Below are 14,057 nucleotides of genomic sequence, written 5' to 3'. Positions count from 1 at the left end.
CTTTTGATTTTGAAGCCAGTGCCACATGTTCCATACCAACATGGGCCTCCTTTTCCAATTCTTTTCTCTTTTGTTTAGGAATATCTTTACAAGCTCCAATCCCCTTACCAGGTATAGCCAACAAATGTGCTCTCACACGGTGATATGTGCTTGTGAAAGAAATGTTACAAAAGCTGCATTTCCATTGCACATTGCCTCCTCCCTTTCCCTTGCTGTTTGACCCATCCTCTCTTGCGACATATTTCCACAATGGATATTTTTCATTGTCTTTAACTCCTCTTCCCTCAAGATTACTTGCAGCAGACTCTGATGATATTGGGGGAGGAAGAGCATCTCTACCCATGACATTCTTGCCCTTCCTTGCTGCCCTTGCCGTTGATTGAGCCATGTTACCTCAACCTGTAAAAAAAATGAACAAACTGCTGTAAAAATTTAAATGAACAAACTGCTGTAAAAATGAACAAACTGCTGTATTACGAAACTGCAGTCAAACATTCAAGTACTTTATTTCTGAACTATGATAATTATTTCCAATGCTAAGGAGTTTATTTCTGGTTATGAACATTGAGGTCAAAGTTAAATGTCATCTAGTAACCATTCTGTAAAGAATCAGATTCATTCACAACTGCCAAATGGTAAAAGTCACCTAATAAAAATTACCCCCACTAGAAAGTGCCACCAAATGGTCAAGACAAGCAAACGTTCTTAAAACTTATCCTGAGAACATCACCTTCTAAGCATGATAGGGATGTCTTTTTTCCTAGTTGATAGAGTCCCATGTTTTATTCAAGCAATAAACAATGGTATAAAAATATTGCAAGCCCACAGAGGAAAACATAGTATACATAACAGAGATTTGCAGATGTTGAACTCTAAATTTTTATGTAGATATTAAATGAACCCGGTCCCTATGGAATGTGCCCACAGGTCAGTTACTCATCTCATAAGTACGATGGATTTAAGGGCTGAGATCAATGTGGGCACTGGGCATATTCCCGGCCCGATGACAATAATAGTAACAGCTACAACTACAAGGTTTCTAGAGCATTTCGGGTATGGACTGCTATTGTGTGCACTGTGTGCAGTAACCCCTTCATTACCCTGCTTCATCGTTAATGGAAAAGGGTTCCTTTTGGAGACAAATGGATGATCCGACAGGCAGACAGGAATTGTGGGGCGCGATCATGCTGGCACATATCTCCTTATAAAACAACACTGCCGTCAAACACTAAATGTAGTTGAATGACCTGCCAAACTGTATGAATGGCCACCTGGAGGATAATAAGTTAATATTAATAACTATAAGGTTCCAACTCAAGGTGTAGAGGCACACTGTTCAGATCTGAAGCAATCGATTTGGGTTTCGAACTTGGTCACACTCTCAGTCGGGCAGATATGTTCTTCGGACTTCCCAATACAGTCTCCCATGCATATATGACAAGCGCAATACCCAGCGGCAGCCAGGAGATACACGCAATCATACAACAGTATATAGCAGACTATATATACGGGTTCGGGGTTTAGTGTTTACTATATATACGTATTACGCAGGCGGCAGACTATATATACGCAGGCGGCAGACTATATATACGCAGGCTATACAACACAGCAACTTAAAACTGAAATTGTAAACCCGTTCCCTTACCTGTAGAGTCTAGACTGTAGTGACGCAGCAACTGGACTGTGGTCTCCTCGCACGCAGCAACTGGACTGTGGTCTCCTCGCACGCAGCAACTGGACTGTGGTCGTTCGACAGCAACAAAGAATGATCATAGCAGCAGCCCGACGCCCCTTTTTAACACTGCAGAACCTCAAAACGAATCACAAAACCCTCCAAATGCGTCGAAAAACCAGGACTCGTTTCCAGGATCGAGACACGAATTCGAAAATCACGGCACGTTGCGGGACACGACGTGCCCCAGTATGACACGACGTGCCCTCCAAACATGACACGAATCAGCACAGAATCGTGTCCGATTCGACCGATTCGGGATTCGTTGCCTGTTTTGAGCGAATCCGGTTTCTTAGTTCATAAATGATAATAGTCTAATAAGTAATGATGATCATATTTAGTCTTTAGATGTACATTTATAATTATTAAGATTTTCTATTTAGTTATTGACATATTTTTGGAATTTTTTATTTTTATTTTTATATATCAAACTTTTAATAATTTTTAATTTTATAATTTTTTATGACTATGACGACCCCCTGTTTCCTCGAAAATTCCCTAAATTTTGGGGTTTCTTATATACGCCCCCCTTGTGGGTATGCCCGCTTTCGTGTTTCCTCGTCCCAGAAACTTGGTGGAACATTGGCGGTTGGGGTACCATCAGATTCGGGTGAGGGACCAAGATGTCCCAAAGACAACATTCGGTGCCATTATGGGCACTTTGAGTTCTTGGTTATGCCCTTCGGGCTGACCATTGCACCCGCAACATTCCAGTCATGCATGAACCACGTGTTTCGTGGGCAGTTGAGGAAGTTCATGCTGGTGTTCTTTGACAACATATTGATTTACAGCCGGATGTGGGAAGAGCAATAGTTTTATGCCAAACTATCCAAGTGCGAGTTTGGGCTTATCGAGATGATCTACCTAGGGCACATCATTGGGCAAGATGGTGTCAGAGTACATGAGGAGAAGATTAGAGCTATCTGGGATTGGCTAGAGCCCCGAAATGTGACCGAGCTGAGGGGGTTCGTTGGCATTTGCACTTATTACAGGGAGTTTGTGAAGCGATTCTCCTCACTGGCGGCATCCCTCACAGACTTGACGAAGAAGGGGGCCTTTGAGTGGACTACTACAGCGCAGGAGGCATTTGATTGCCTCAAGGAGGTCATGAGTAGTTGTCTAGTGTTGGCACTTCCTTCACTCAGCCTTTTGTGTTGGAGTGTGATGCATCAGGAGTGGGTGTGGGGGCCGTATTGATGCAGGGAGGGCACCCCATAGCGTTTGAGAGCAGGAAGCTACTGCCCCATGAGCTACTTTACTCCATCTATGATAAGGAGATGCTGGCCATCATGCATGCGTTGGCCAAGTTCAGGCAGTACTTGGTGGGGAACAGGTTCAAGGTCAAGACCGATCACAACAACCTCAGGTTCTTTTTGGAGCAGAAACAACTACAGGAGAGGCAGTAGAAGTGGGTGAGCAAACTACAGGCGTATGACTTTGACATTGAGTATGTCAAAGGGAAGCACAACGTAGTGGCTAATGTGTTGTCTAGGAGATCGAACACTTTGTCCTTGATGAGCATCGCCCCAGACTGGAGGGCGCAGTTACTAGTTGAGTACTCCAAGGACAAGTTTGCATGTGAGGTCCTTGATGGGTTGGTGACAGATGATCGGTATCAGGTGATGAATGAGGTGATCTACTACCAAGATCGAATTTACTTGGTACCCAACTCCCCGCTGAGGGAGAAGATTCTACAGGCTGCTCATGATTCACCATTAGCAGGGCATCAGGGGTTCACAAAGACATATCGGACCATCAGGGAGTGCTTTGCGTGGAAGGGCCTCAAGGATGATGTTCTGAGGCATATCTGGGAGTGTGACACATGCCAGCGAAACAAGGGAGAGCAAACACACCCTGTGGGCCTATTGCAGCGACTTCCCATTCCGGAGGGGAAATGGGAAAGCATATCAATGGATTTTATTACTGGGCTGCCCACAATACAGGGCAAAGACTACATCTATGTAGTGGTGGATCGCTTGACGAAGTATGCTCACTTCTTTGCCATTCCAGCCTGGTACTCGGCCTCACAGGTGGTTGAATTGTTTTTCACAGAGGTGTTTCGATTACATGGTCTCCCGAAGACCATCGTTAGTGACTGAGACTACAGATTCATGGGTGGGTTTTGGTAGGAGCTATTCTGGTCAATGGGTATTGAGCTCACCTTGAGTATCAGTTACCACCCTTAGACAAACGGATAGACGGAGATAGTTAACAAGTGGCTGGAGGGATACTTGCGTAACTATGTGATAGGGTAGCATAGAGCATGGATATGGTGGCTGCACTTGGGTGAATACTGCTACAACACTATGCATCACATGTCTATAGGTATGTCACCGTTTTGAGCTCTATATGGTTATGATGCATTATCTTTTGCTGACATTATGTTTGGAGACAGCAGGGCCCCAAGGGCCAAGGACTGGATACAAGAGAGCCAAGATATCTTGAGGGCTCTGAAGGACAACCTGCAAATGGCCCAAAATCAGCAGAAGCTTTATGCAGACAGGGGCAGAGTTGAGAGGCAGTTCGAAGTTGGGGACTTGGTATTCTTGAGGCTCCAACCGTACAGACAGTCTACGCTCAAGAAGAAGGGGGCCGAGAAGCTCAAACCTCGCTTCTATGGGCCTTATTGTCACTCGGAGGGTGGGGGAGGTAGCATACAAGTGGGAGCTTCCCCCGGGGAGCCGGGTGCACAACATTTTTCACGTGTCTTGCCTAAAGAAGGCAATGGGATAGCAGTTTATAGTAGCCAGTAGCCACGGAGTTACCCCCTATGGACGATGAGGGGCACTTAGTGCTGGAACTAGAGGCCATTTTGGATGCCAGGGAGAGACATCTGCATAACAGGGTCATCAGGGAGTTTTTGGTTTGATGGAGGAATCTACCAAATGAGGATGCCACCTGGGAGGGGGAACAGATACTACAACATCCTTCTTTGCAGTTGCTTGAGGACAAGCAACATTTTGGCGAGGACTGTGATATTTCTACTTAGTGTTTCACTAAGTAAATATCAATTTCTTTTCAATTTTGGCATATTGCATTGTTTCACTTAGGAGAAGTGGGCCTAGGGGACCCACAATTGAGTTTTGGCACGAGAACACCCCAACTTTAGAGTTCGAAGGAAAGATTGCGGCTTTGGTGGAGTGTGGGGGCCACCGCAAAGGATTTTCTGCCCACATGGAGAGTACGCTCTCATTGGCGTGAAAAAGGTGGCGGAAATTTGATGTGGGTCCACATGGGCAACCTTGGAGGCAAATCGACAAAAGGAAGGAGGGCCTCTCATTTTGCTCATCATCTATCATTTTCAGAATTTGTCTTTTGACAAGAGCACGCTTGAGAAGTGACCAAGTCTACATGTGTTGTTCAACACACTGTGTGTTTTTGAGCGGAAATCCCAGCCCTTGCTTTGGTGGACCTCGAGTGCCAGCCCTAGGAGGGAGTTTTACTTCATCCCATTTCGTACCAGTAGCATGGAATCGAGTTACAACAATAGGAGGAGTAACAACAGCGTAGGGACTGCACAGTCACAACTAGAGGCACTCCGGGAGGTTGGGAAGATAGGGGAGTTTGAGGAGGAAATTCTATGGGAAGGCTTGGGAAGCCTTCTAACAGGATTTTTAGGCATTTTGGGAGCTTTCAGTAGCAGAATTCTCAGCTGGGTCGATTTTCCCAGTAGGAGTGTCAGCGAAGCCCAGAGGGTTGAAATTTTGGGGTCAATATTTGGCCAAACCCTTAGTGGGTTATTCTGGGTTTCTTGAGAGGAGGCCGGGATTAATTTCCCGGAATTTTCTGAGTAGTAGAGAGGGCTCTAGCAACAGCTCATTTCAGGCAGCAACAACATTTCTGGGCATTTACAACGCAATACTTGGGCTGAGTTACAACGGCTTGGAGGAGGGTGATTCAGGGATCATTTTGGGCTTTTGCTAGCTTGCTAAGAGCAAGCCCAGGTGCACTCATTCCAGCACCTTGAACCACGGAGTTACCCCCTATGGACGATGAGGGGCACTTAGTGCTGGAACCAGAGGCCATTTTGGATACTAGGGAGAGACATCTGCATAACAAGGTCATCAGGGAGTTTTTGGTCTGATGGAGGAATCTACCAGATGAGGATGCCACCTGGGAGGGGGAATAGATACTACAACATCCTTCTTTGCAGTTGCTTGAGGATAAGCAACATTTTGGCAGGGAGGACTGTGATATTCCTACTTAGTGTTTCACTAAGTAAATATCAATTTTTTCTCAATTTTGGCATATTGCATTGTTTCACTTAGGAGAAGTGGGCCTAGGGGACCCACAATTGAGTTTTGGCACGAGAACACCCCAACTTTAGAGTTCGAAGGAAAGATTGCAGCTTTGGTGGAGTGTGGGGGCCACCGCAAAGGATTTTCTGCTCACATGGAGAGTACGCTCTCATTGGCGTGAAAAAGGTGAGGGAAATTCAATGTGGGTCCACATTGGGCAGCCTTGGAGGCAAATCGACAAAAGGAAGGAGGGCCTCTCATTTTGCTCATCATCTATCATTTTCAGAATTTGTCTTTTGACAAGAGCACGCTTGAGAAGTGACCAAGTCTACATGTGCTATTCAACACACCATGTGTTTCTGAGCTGAAATCCCAGCCCTTGCTTTGGTGGACCTCGAGTGCCAGCCCTAGGAGGGAGTTTTACTTCATCCCATTTCGTACCAGTAGCATGGAATCGAGTTACAACAATAGGAGGAGTAACAACAGCGTAGGGACTGCACAGTCACAGCTAGAGGCACTCCGGGAGTTTGGGAAGATAGGGGAGTTTGAGGAGGAAATTTGGTGGGAAGGCTTGAGAAGCCTTCTAACAGGGTTTGTACGCATTTTGGGAGCTTTCAGTAGCAGAATTCTCAGGTGGGTCGATTTTCCCATCAGGAGTGTCAGCCAAGCCCAAGAGGGTTGAAATCTGTAGCATCTCACTCTTGTTTTTTAGCGATGCAACTATCATTGAAAGGCCCCCTCTTGAAAGTTGAATATCCCATGAAAATATATTGAATTCTCTCATGCCCCTGAAGTTTTCATTCATCCTTCTTAGCTCCTTTATGTATGACGCGCATTGCTTTTTGGCATTGATAGATTATGTTCTTGATTCCTCCCGATTGGCTTGATTGATTGTAATCTATGACCATGATGTGGGATTGTTCACTCCCTCACAATTAAAAGATCCAAGTGCCATCAATTAATATTCGTGTTCCATTAAAAGATACAGCGCAACACTTGGGCTGAGTTACAGCAGCTTGGAGGAGGGTGATTCAGGGATCATTTTGGGCTTTTGCTAGCTTGCTAAGAGCAAGCCCAGGTGCACTCATTCCAGCACCTTGATTGTAAATCTCTTCCCATTAATAAAATGAGTACACAGCGCTGTTTTGGGAGGAAATTTATGGTTTGATTGTTTGTTCTAATTTTATGGTGTGTTTTCTATTTTGCTTTGAATATTTACTGTTAATTTTCCCTTGGGGATATTACACCATGCAAATAATATGAATTCTTTCATGCCCCTTAAATTTTCATTCATCCTTCTTAACTCCTTCACATGTGACTTGCATTGCATTTTGGAATCCATAGATTATGTTCCTGGTTCCTTCCCATAGGCATGATTTTTTGTAATCTATGACCGTGATATAGGATTATTCACTCTCCTGCAATTAACAGATCTAAGTGCCATTGAATGATAGCAGTGTTCCATTTTCAGTTAATGCATTGCCATATTTTGGAAGAAAATTAAGACTCTTCCTAGTTTAGGAGTGCTCTGAGGCCTTTTTTGACAATGTTATTTCATCCTTTGATGTTAATAGATGGTCACTATATGGAATAATTCAAGGACCACTTCACAACAAGAATATACTCAAATATTGGTTACAAGGTTGAAGATATATGCTTTCCTTCGGTAATTTTTTTTTACCCAAGCTCTAGTAGAACTCTATGTTAGTAAATTTTGAAACCTTGACCTGCACCAGCATGCCTCATCTAAGGGTGATCAATTTATCACTCTCATTGTTAACGTGAAGAGCATAGTCTGCCCTGGGCTCAGGCACTTCTGTGGTATATAACACTAAAGGGTTTGGTAGGATGAGCATGCTTAATTTTGGAGTTATATTTTGAACGATCTTTAACCAACGCTCCAAAATACCTGAGGTGTCTGACCTGGATCAACATTACATTATTAAGGCTGACAGAAGGGTTATTATAATCTCCAACTATTAGAACAAGCGTTTCTGGAGACAGATCAAAACTATTTACCACAGTCCACAATACCCAATCTCTATTAGAACTATCTTTTAGTAAATTTTGACATCTTGATCTGCACCAGCACGACTCAACTAAGGGTGATCAGTTAATCACTCCCAGTCTCAACATGAAGAACATATTCAACCATGGGCACAGGCACTTCTGCGGTGTATCATATTAAAGGGTTTTGTAGGTCAATGGACATGTGTTTGACCACTATGCTTTCCTGAAGGCCAGGTAGTGGTTTTGACCAGAGGTTCTCTTTCATTCATTTGCCACATCTTTTGTAGACTTCTATCATTAACTGCAACGCTTCTGCTATCTATCCTCGTGTTCTTATGTGGTACTGATTATTTGACTGAATTTGGATTTCAAATATGAAACTCAATTCTGAGGACTCTTTGGGTGTCGTGAATGACTATCTTGTTTTTGTAGAAAATCTGTAGCATCTCACTCTTGTTTTTTAGCGATGCAACTATCATTGAAAGGCCCCCTCTTGAAAGTTGAATATCCCATGAAAATATATTGAATTCTCTCATGCCCCTGAAGTTTTCATTCATCCTTCTTAGCTCCTTTATGTATGACGCGCATTGCTTTTTGGCATTGATAGATTATGTTCTTGATTCCTCCCGATTGGCTTGATTGATTGTAATCTATGACCATGATGTGGGATTGTTCACTCCCTCACAATTAAAAGATCCAAGTGCCATCAATTAATATTCATGTTCCATTTCAACTTTCCGGTTAACACATGTTCAAATCCTGCAAGAAAAAGAAGAGACCTCCAGGCCTTTTTTCACGATCTTGTTTCGTCCATTGATGTTAATGGGTAGTCACCATATGAAATAAGTTCAATACTTTCATTTTGGATTTTTTTTCTTTTCTTTTCAATAACATGACTGTCTTCCTTACATAGTACAAGGTTGGATCCCTTCCATGGTACTTACAGGTCAACAAAGTTTGGATCCCTTACATGGAACTTACAGGTCAACAAAGTTGGGTTCTTTCCATGCAAGTTATAGGTCTCGACTCATGACAAGTTCGAACTTTTCGAACATGCCTTTGGAACATTCAAGATATAAAGCAGAGCTATAGTAAACTTTATTTGCAATGTCCAGTATTGGATTGGTTCTAATGTTTTCGTTGAAATAATAAATGGGGTTACCTCTACAAATATTTGTTTTTTAGAAGATATTCTGGTTATTAGCAGAAGAAACATGCCTGCATTTTAGATATTGTTAGGTTTTTATTGTAGACCAGCCTTTCCATAATCTATGTTTATTACGTAGGTGAATTTTTTTGAGTCATCCATGAATTTCTAATTTAGAAGTGATAATTCCTGTAATGCAGGGGTTCTCTACTTGCAGAATTCCTTACGGAAAATGATTCTTTTGGCCCAATGAAGAAGTATGTTCAAGATTTAGAGAAGCATTATTCAAAAGGTGTTCAGTATTGTAGGGATGTTGCTATCCATCATTCAAAGCAGCTGTTTGAAATATACAAAAATCACGAAGATCCACATTTTCCGCAGAGATGAAAATCGGTAAACTCTAAAACAATCAGAGATTGGAGCAATTTCATTCCATTGTTAATGAACATTTTTCTTAAGTTCAACTTACAGTTTTGAGTCTTCCAAAGTTCTGAAGCAAAATATGCATCATGGAGAGATTTTAGCGAGTGGAAGAACTTCTACGAGGATAAACCAATTGAAAGTTTGTTTCACTGGGTTAAGCTTCTGGAATATCTGCTATCCTTCATGTATAATCACCTTGATGTGTCTATGTAGATGCGTGGCACTTTGTCCACATGTAATATGTGGAATGATGTGTGATACAAACACCTTGCCCCAACGCTGTTACAGAAACCAGGCTGTAAGTAACCTTGCCACAAAGATCATGCTGAATGGTTTATCTATCTAAGAAGTTTGGCATTATCTTGTAATTTTTTGTCAATGCTGGTGTGAGTTCACACATCAATGATGTTATTACAAGGGTTTTAGAGAAGCTTAGAGTCATTTATCATGTAAATATGCTACTTTGAAGTAATGTAATAAGTTTTCATGGATGCTTCACCTCACTGAGCATTTCTTTTTCTGGTATTCGTTGTTTACGGCAGTGTTATCACAACTGGAATGGACTGGACTGGATTGCACTGGCCGGTCCAACCGTTTCTGAGGGAAAACCGGTCCAAACTGGTGTCATGGATCCAAAAAGGCTGGTTTGGCCCTTTTTCACCGATTTGGCCAGTTCAGTACCAAACTGGCAGACTTTGTACAATGCTACCAAGGGCCCTTTGAACACAATTAAAAAAATAAACGATAACTTAAGAATTCTTTTTCATCCTTTATCTTTCATTTTCATCTTTTTATTTCTCATCCTGTATCTTTCATTTTCATCATTTACTTAAATTTTTAACATTACTATTAATTGACTTAAGATGTTTGAGAGTGGTTTCGACCACATTGGATTTCATATGGAGAAAGTAGAATTTTAGATCCACTCAAAATCTAGCAGGCTTAATAGTTTTCAGGATTTAAAGATTGGGGGGATTGCAACGTTTCCATTGGATTTTGTCATGTATGAGGGTATGGAGCTAGCGTTTAATCAAGAGTACCAAGCCATTGATGTACTTTGATGTTAGTAGCATTGATTGTTGAACTCCTTTATCATGACCCTACTAAAAATATACCCATCACTCAAACAAAATCTTGACTTGACATGCTAAGCTTTTTCTATCTTATTTTAATGCTTAAAAGGTGATATAAATGACGAAGATCCCAATATAGACAATGATTTTGATGACATGTACGTGTTTGTTGTAGCATATGTGTTTTTGGATGTTGGAGGCCATCTAGGGCTTGTTTGTTGATGTAATTTCAGTTTAGAAATGGACTTCACTTTGTGCTATTTTGGTTATATGCACCCTTACAATATAAATGAGATTTTTGTCTTATCTGTGTACAAATGGTTTGGATTCATATGGATGCGCATGAATATATATGTTTTTCTCTATCATTTGAATATTTTATGTATTTTGGTTCTTTTTTTAATGGTTCCTGGTTCGTTCAATGGTTCGGTTTTGATAACACTAGTTTGTGGCAACCAAATTAGTTTTCCTAGATGTTTCATTTGATATTCGAGATTGATTTTTTAGAGGCATGGAAGATTGTGCAATAATTGTATTGGATTTTAATGTGTAAATTTTTAGGAAGTATTGATGAGTATTTGGTGAGACACCTGATTTGTTTTGGGAATGTTGCTTAGTTACAATCATTCATATGGAACCTAGATATAAAATTGCACATTTGGTAACAAATGTTCATCTAAAAGAAGATAATTGTAACAAAGAACTATAAAAAAATTGGCTAAAAAATGTATAACCAAAAAGAGAGAATTATAACAAAAAATTTCTTGGGATTAATTTGTGTAAAGGATTGACAATTGAGGCTGAGCAGGTTTAGTGTGGAGGGATTGACAATTGAGGCCGAGCAGGTTTAGTGTGGAGATTGCCTTCTTCTTTCATTAGTAGTAGTGATACAGTGAATTTTGTCTAAAATTTAGCTCTGATTTGTTGGAATCACAACTTAATGATTAATATAAGCTGTTGTTGAACTCTTGTATGTTTTGGCACTTTTTGGGCATTTTTCACTGTCAATTTTTTGTGGAAGCCGACAATGGTTTGTTAGAATCACAAGTTTGAGTTGTATAGTTTACACAATCTAAGTACCCCCAGGGGTTTTTGAGGCCACTAAATCCATCATGAATTCAAAAATGCTTTAAACAATGAAAGATTACAAATTTCTCCTAAATTGTATTGTTGGATTCTGGTTATAAGGCCAAAACATAATAGATTTAAACAACACCATTAACATATTATAATTGTGTTTTGTGGTGACCTGAGGTGGTGCATAATCAGAGTTACATTTCAGCATTAAGAGTGTCCTTGCATGATATCCTATATAGAATTTATTTGTACTTAACAATAAGTGACATTTGCATATTTCCCTATTAAGAGTGATGTGATATCATATGCACCTCCCTTACGGTCAAGCTCAAGCAAAATAGGGTATTGTTTTGTGAAATGTTCTTTGGATTGTTTAATTATGAGTGAATATAAATCGTTGAAGTAGTACACCAATGTTGTGACTTCAAGTTTGATCCAAGCTCAAAGTTTTTAGGTATTGGTGTATTCAAGTTAACTTGAAAGTTTGTTTTTAAATTGTGTTCAAGAGCCTTTTACATTCCTCACCAAATACAATCAATAGTTCATTACTTGGATGTGAAAGGCTGCATAGAAAACGAATTCCAAAACACAACAAATGATCACAAAAAATTATATTCCAAGATGACATGTTTATAAGGGTTCGAGATACATTACTATGTCTTGGGGAAGGGCTAGGGATGTCCCACAATGAGAGAAAGTTATATTCCAAGAAGACATGTTCGTAGGGTTGGTGGCACATCTCCAATGTCTCGAGGATATGGAGATGGGTCAGGAATCCCCCTTGTCACCTTGTATCCAAAGGAGATGTTTCAAGTACATTCCTTGTCATGGAGAGCACTATGATATTCAAGTACATTCCTTGTCATGGAGAGAACTATGATGTTTTTGGACTTTAATGGGGGATATCCAAGTGTTCTATTTTCTCTCTTATTTTGCATGGTGGGAGGGCATCAATATGAAAAAATCTAGCACTCTAGTGTAAAACCTTAATAGCAGACTTATATCTAACTGCAATAATGGGAGTGTCACCATTGTCATCTTAGTAATCACTTCCCTAATTTTAGTGATGGGCCCAATCCAACATTAGGGAGACTTTCTTACTTAACCCAATCAACTTAAGCTTAAGTGCTCCTCCAGGGTTTTACAATGATTTAAAGGATAAAAATAGAAATCTAGGATTTAAGGTAGATTAGTGAGTACTTTTCAGATTTGAATTCAAAGGCTCTGAAGATGATTAGATGTTTAGGTCAACCAATAGAGGGTAAAATGTATTCCCAAACATACACAATCAAGAAATTATACTCAACTATCATAAATTGGCTTGAAAAATTAGAAATTGCAACAATATAACAATTTATGACATCAGCAAATTTAGTCCCATAAACTATAATAGTAAAGTGTAAAATGAGGGCTAAGATAAAGAGTAAATAAGAGACTAATTACAACAAATTTCAATGGTTAAATAGACATAACAATAAGTAAAGGCTTGATGTCATCACTAATTAATGATTGGAAAATGTACATAAAGTATGTGACTTTCACTTATCCACTATGATTCCAAACCTTTACTAACACTATGACATTAACGTCCACGTCAATACATGCTGAAACCATATGATTTTGCTATAATAAAGCTTTAATTTACCCTAAAGCAATAAAAAAATGATTTTAAAAGCATAATTGATTGTTACAAGAGAGAGGGGACTAGTGTCTTCTCAATCTCGACCTAATGGGGTATATGAACAAACAAACTTAAGGAAAATTTGAAGTAGATAAAAGACTAAAAAGACTAGGGTAAGTCAACCTACCTATCCCAGGGTTTTGAATCAAGGTTCTCAATTTCCAAAAATATATTAAGAGATAACATACTACCTCCTCAAAAACTTGGAATAAGGCTCTCTTTAATAAGGGATAATGAAATAACTACTATGTTAACATGCTTAATACTTGTTACTTTAATCCAATAAAATGTTAACCAAGATAACAAAAGTTAACTTACTAGATTTACCATGCATTCATTTAATCTTCACCATGAAAAGAGATCAAATCCACACCAATGAAGTTCCTAAGAAAGGTACTAAACTGAGTAAATTAAAGAGTAGTAATCGAAGAGATGTATATATCGCAAGTTGTGCAATGATCCAAATGAGCTTAGCGATTCCCTTTATATACTAAGACAACCAAGAACATTAGCTCAAATTAGGATAAAAAGCCCTAAAATAACAAATCCATGCTAAAAGGTGGATAAGTCATAAAGCTAACCCCCAAAGTAGCCTGAAGTATGAAAATACAATGGAAAAACATAAAAATTCCCCTTAAAAGAGGCCACAAGTGTGTGTAGAGCCCTGAAAAGGGTG

At 40.1% G+C, this 14,057-nt stretch overlaps 1 protein-coding gene across 2 annotated transcripts in view; it reads left to right on the top strand.

Moving 5' to 3' along the window:
* The window catches only part of LOC149167767 (uncharacterized), a 30,547-nt gene extending 20,101 nt beyond the window's left edge, over positions 1–10,446 (top strand). The window contains exons 2-4 of one of the 2 annotated variants that reach the window (XM_089433140.1): positions 9,328–9,520; positions 9,764–9,848; positions 10,093–10,446. In XM_089433140.1, coding sequence (XP_089289266.1) covers positions 9,328–9,514 — 187 coding nt within the window. In that variant the 3' untranslated portion in view covers positions 9,515–9,520; positions 9,764–9,848; positions 10,093–10,446. Of the gene's footprint in view, positions 1–9,327; positions 9,849–10,092 lie in introns of both variants that reach the window. The other variant, XM_089433139.1, reaches the window with a different exon arrangement.
* The last annotated feature ends 3,611 nt before the right edge of the window (positions 10,447–14,057 follow it).

This window comes from Pinus tabuliformis, chromosome 5_1 (genome assembly GCF_031772625.1).
Source record: "Pinus tabuliformis cultivar Carrire ecotype Pingquan chromosome 5_1, CPIR1, whole genome shotgun sequence".
In the NCBI taxonomy this organism is placed as follows: Eukaryota; Viridiplantae; Streptophyta; class Pinopsida; order Pinales; family Pinaceae; genus Pinus; species Pinus tabuliformis.
Note: the sequence above shows the minus strand (reverse complement) of the source record. Positions and strands in the feature narration are given on the sequence as shown.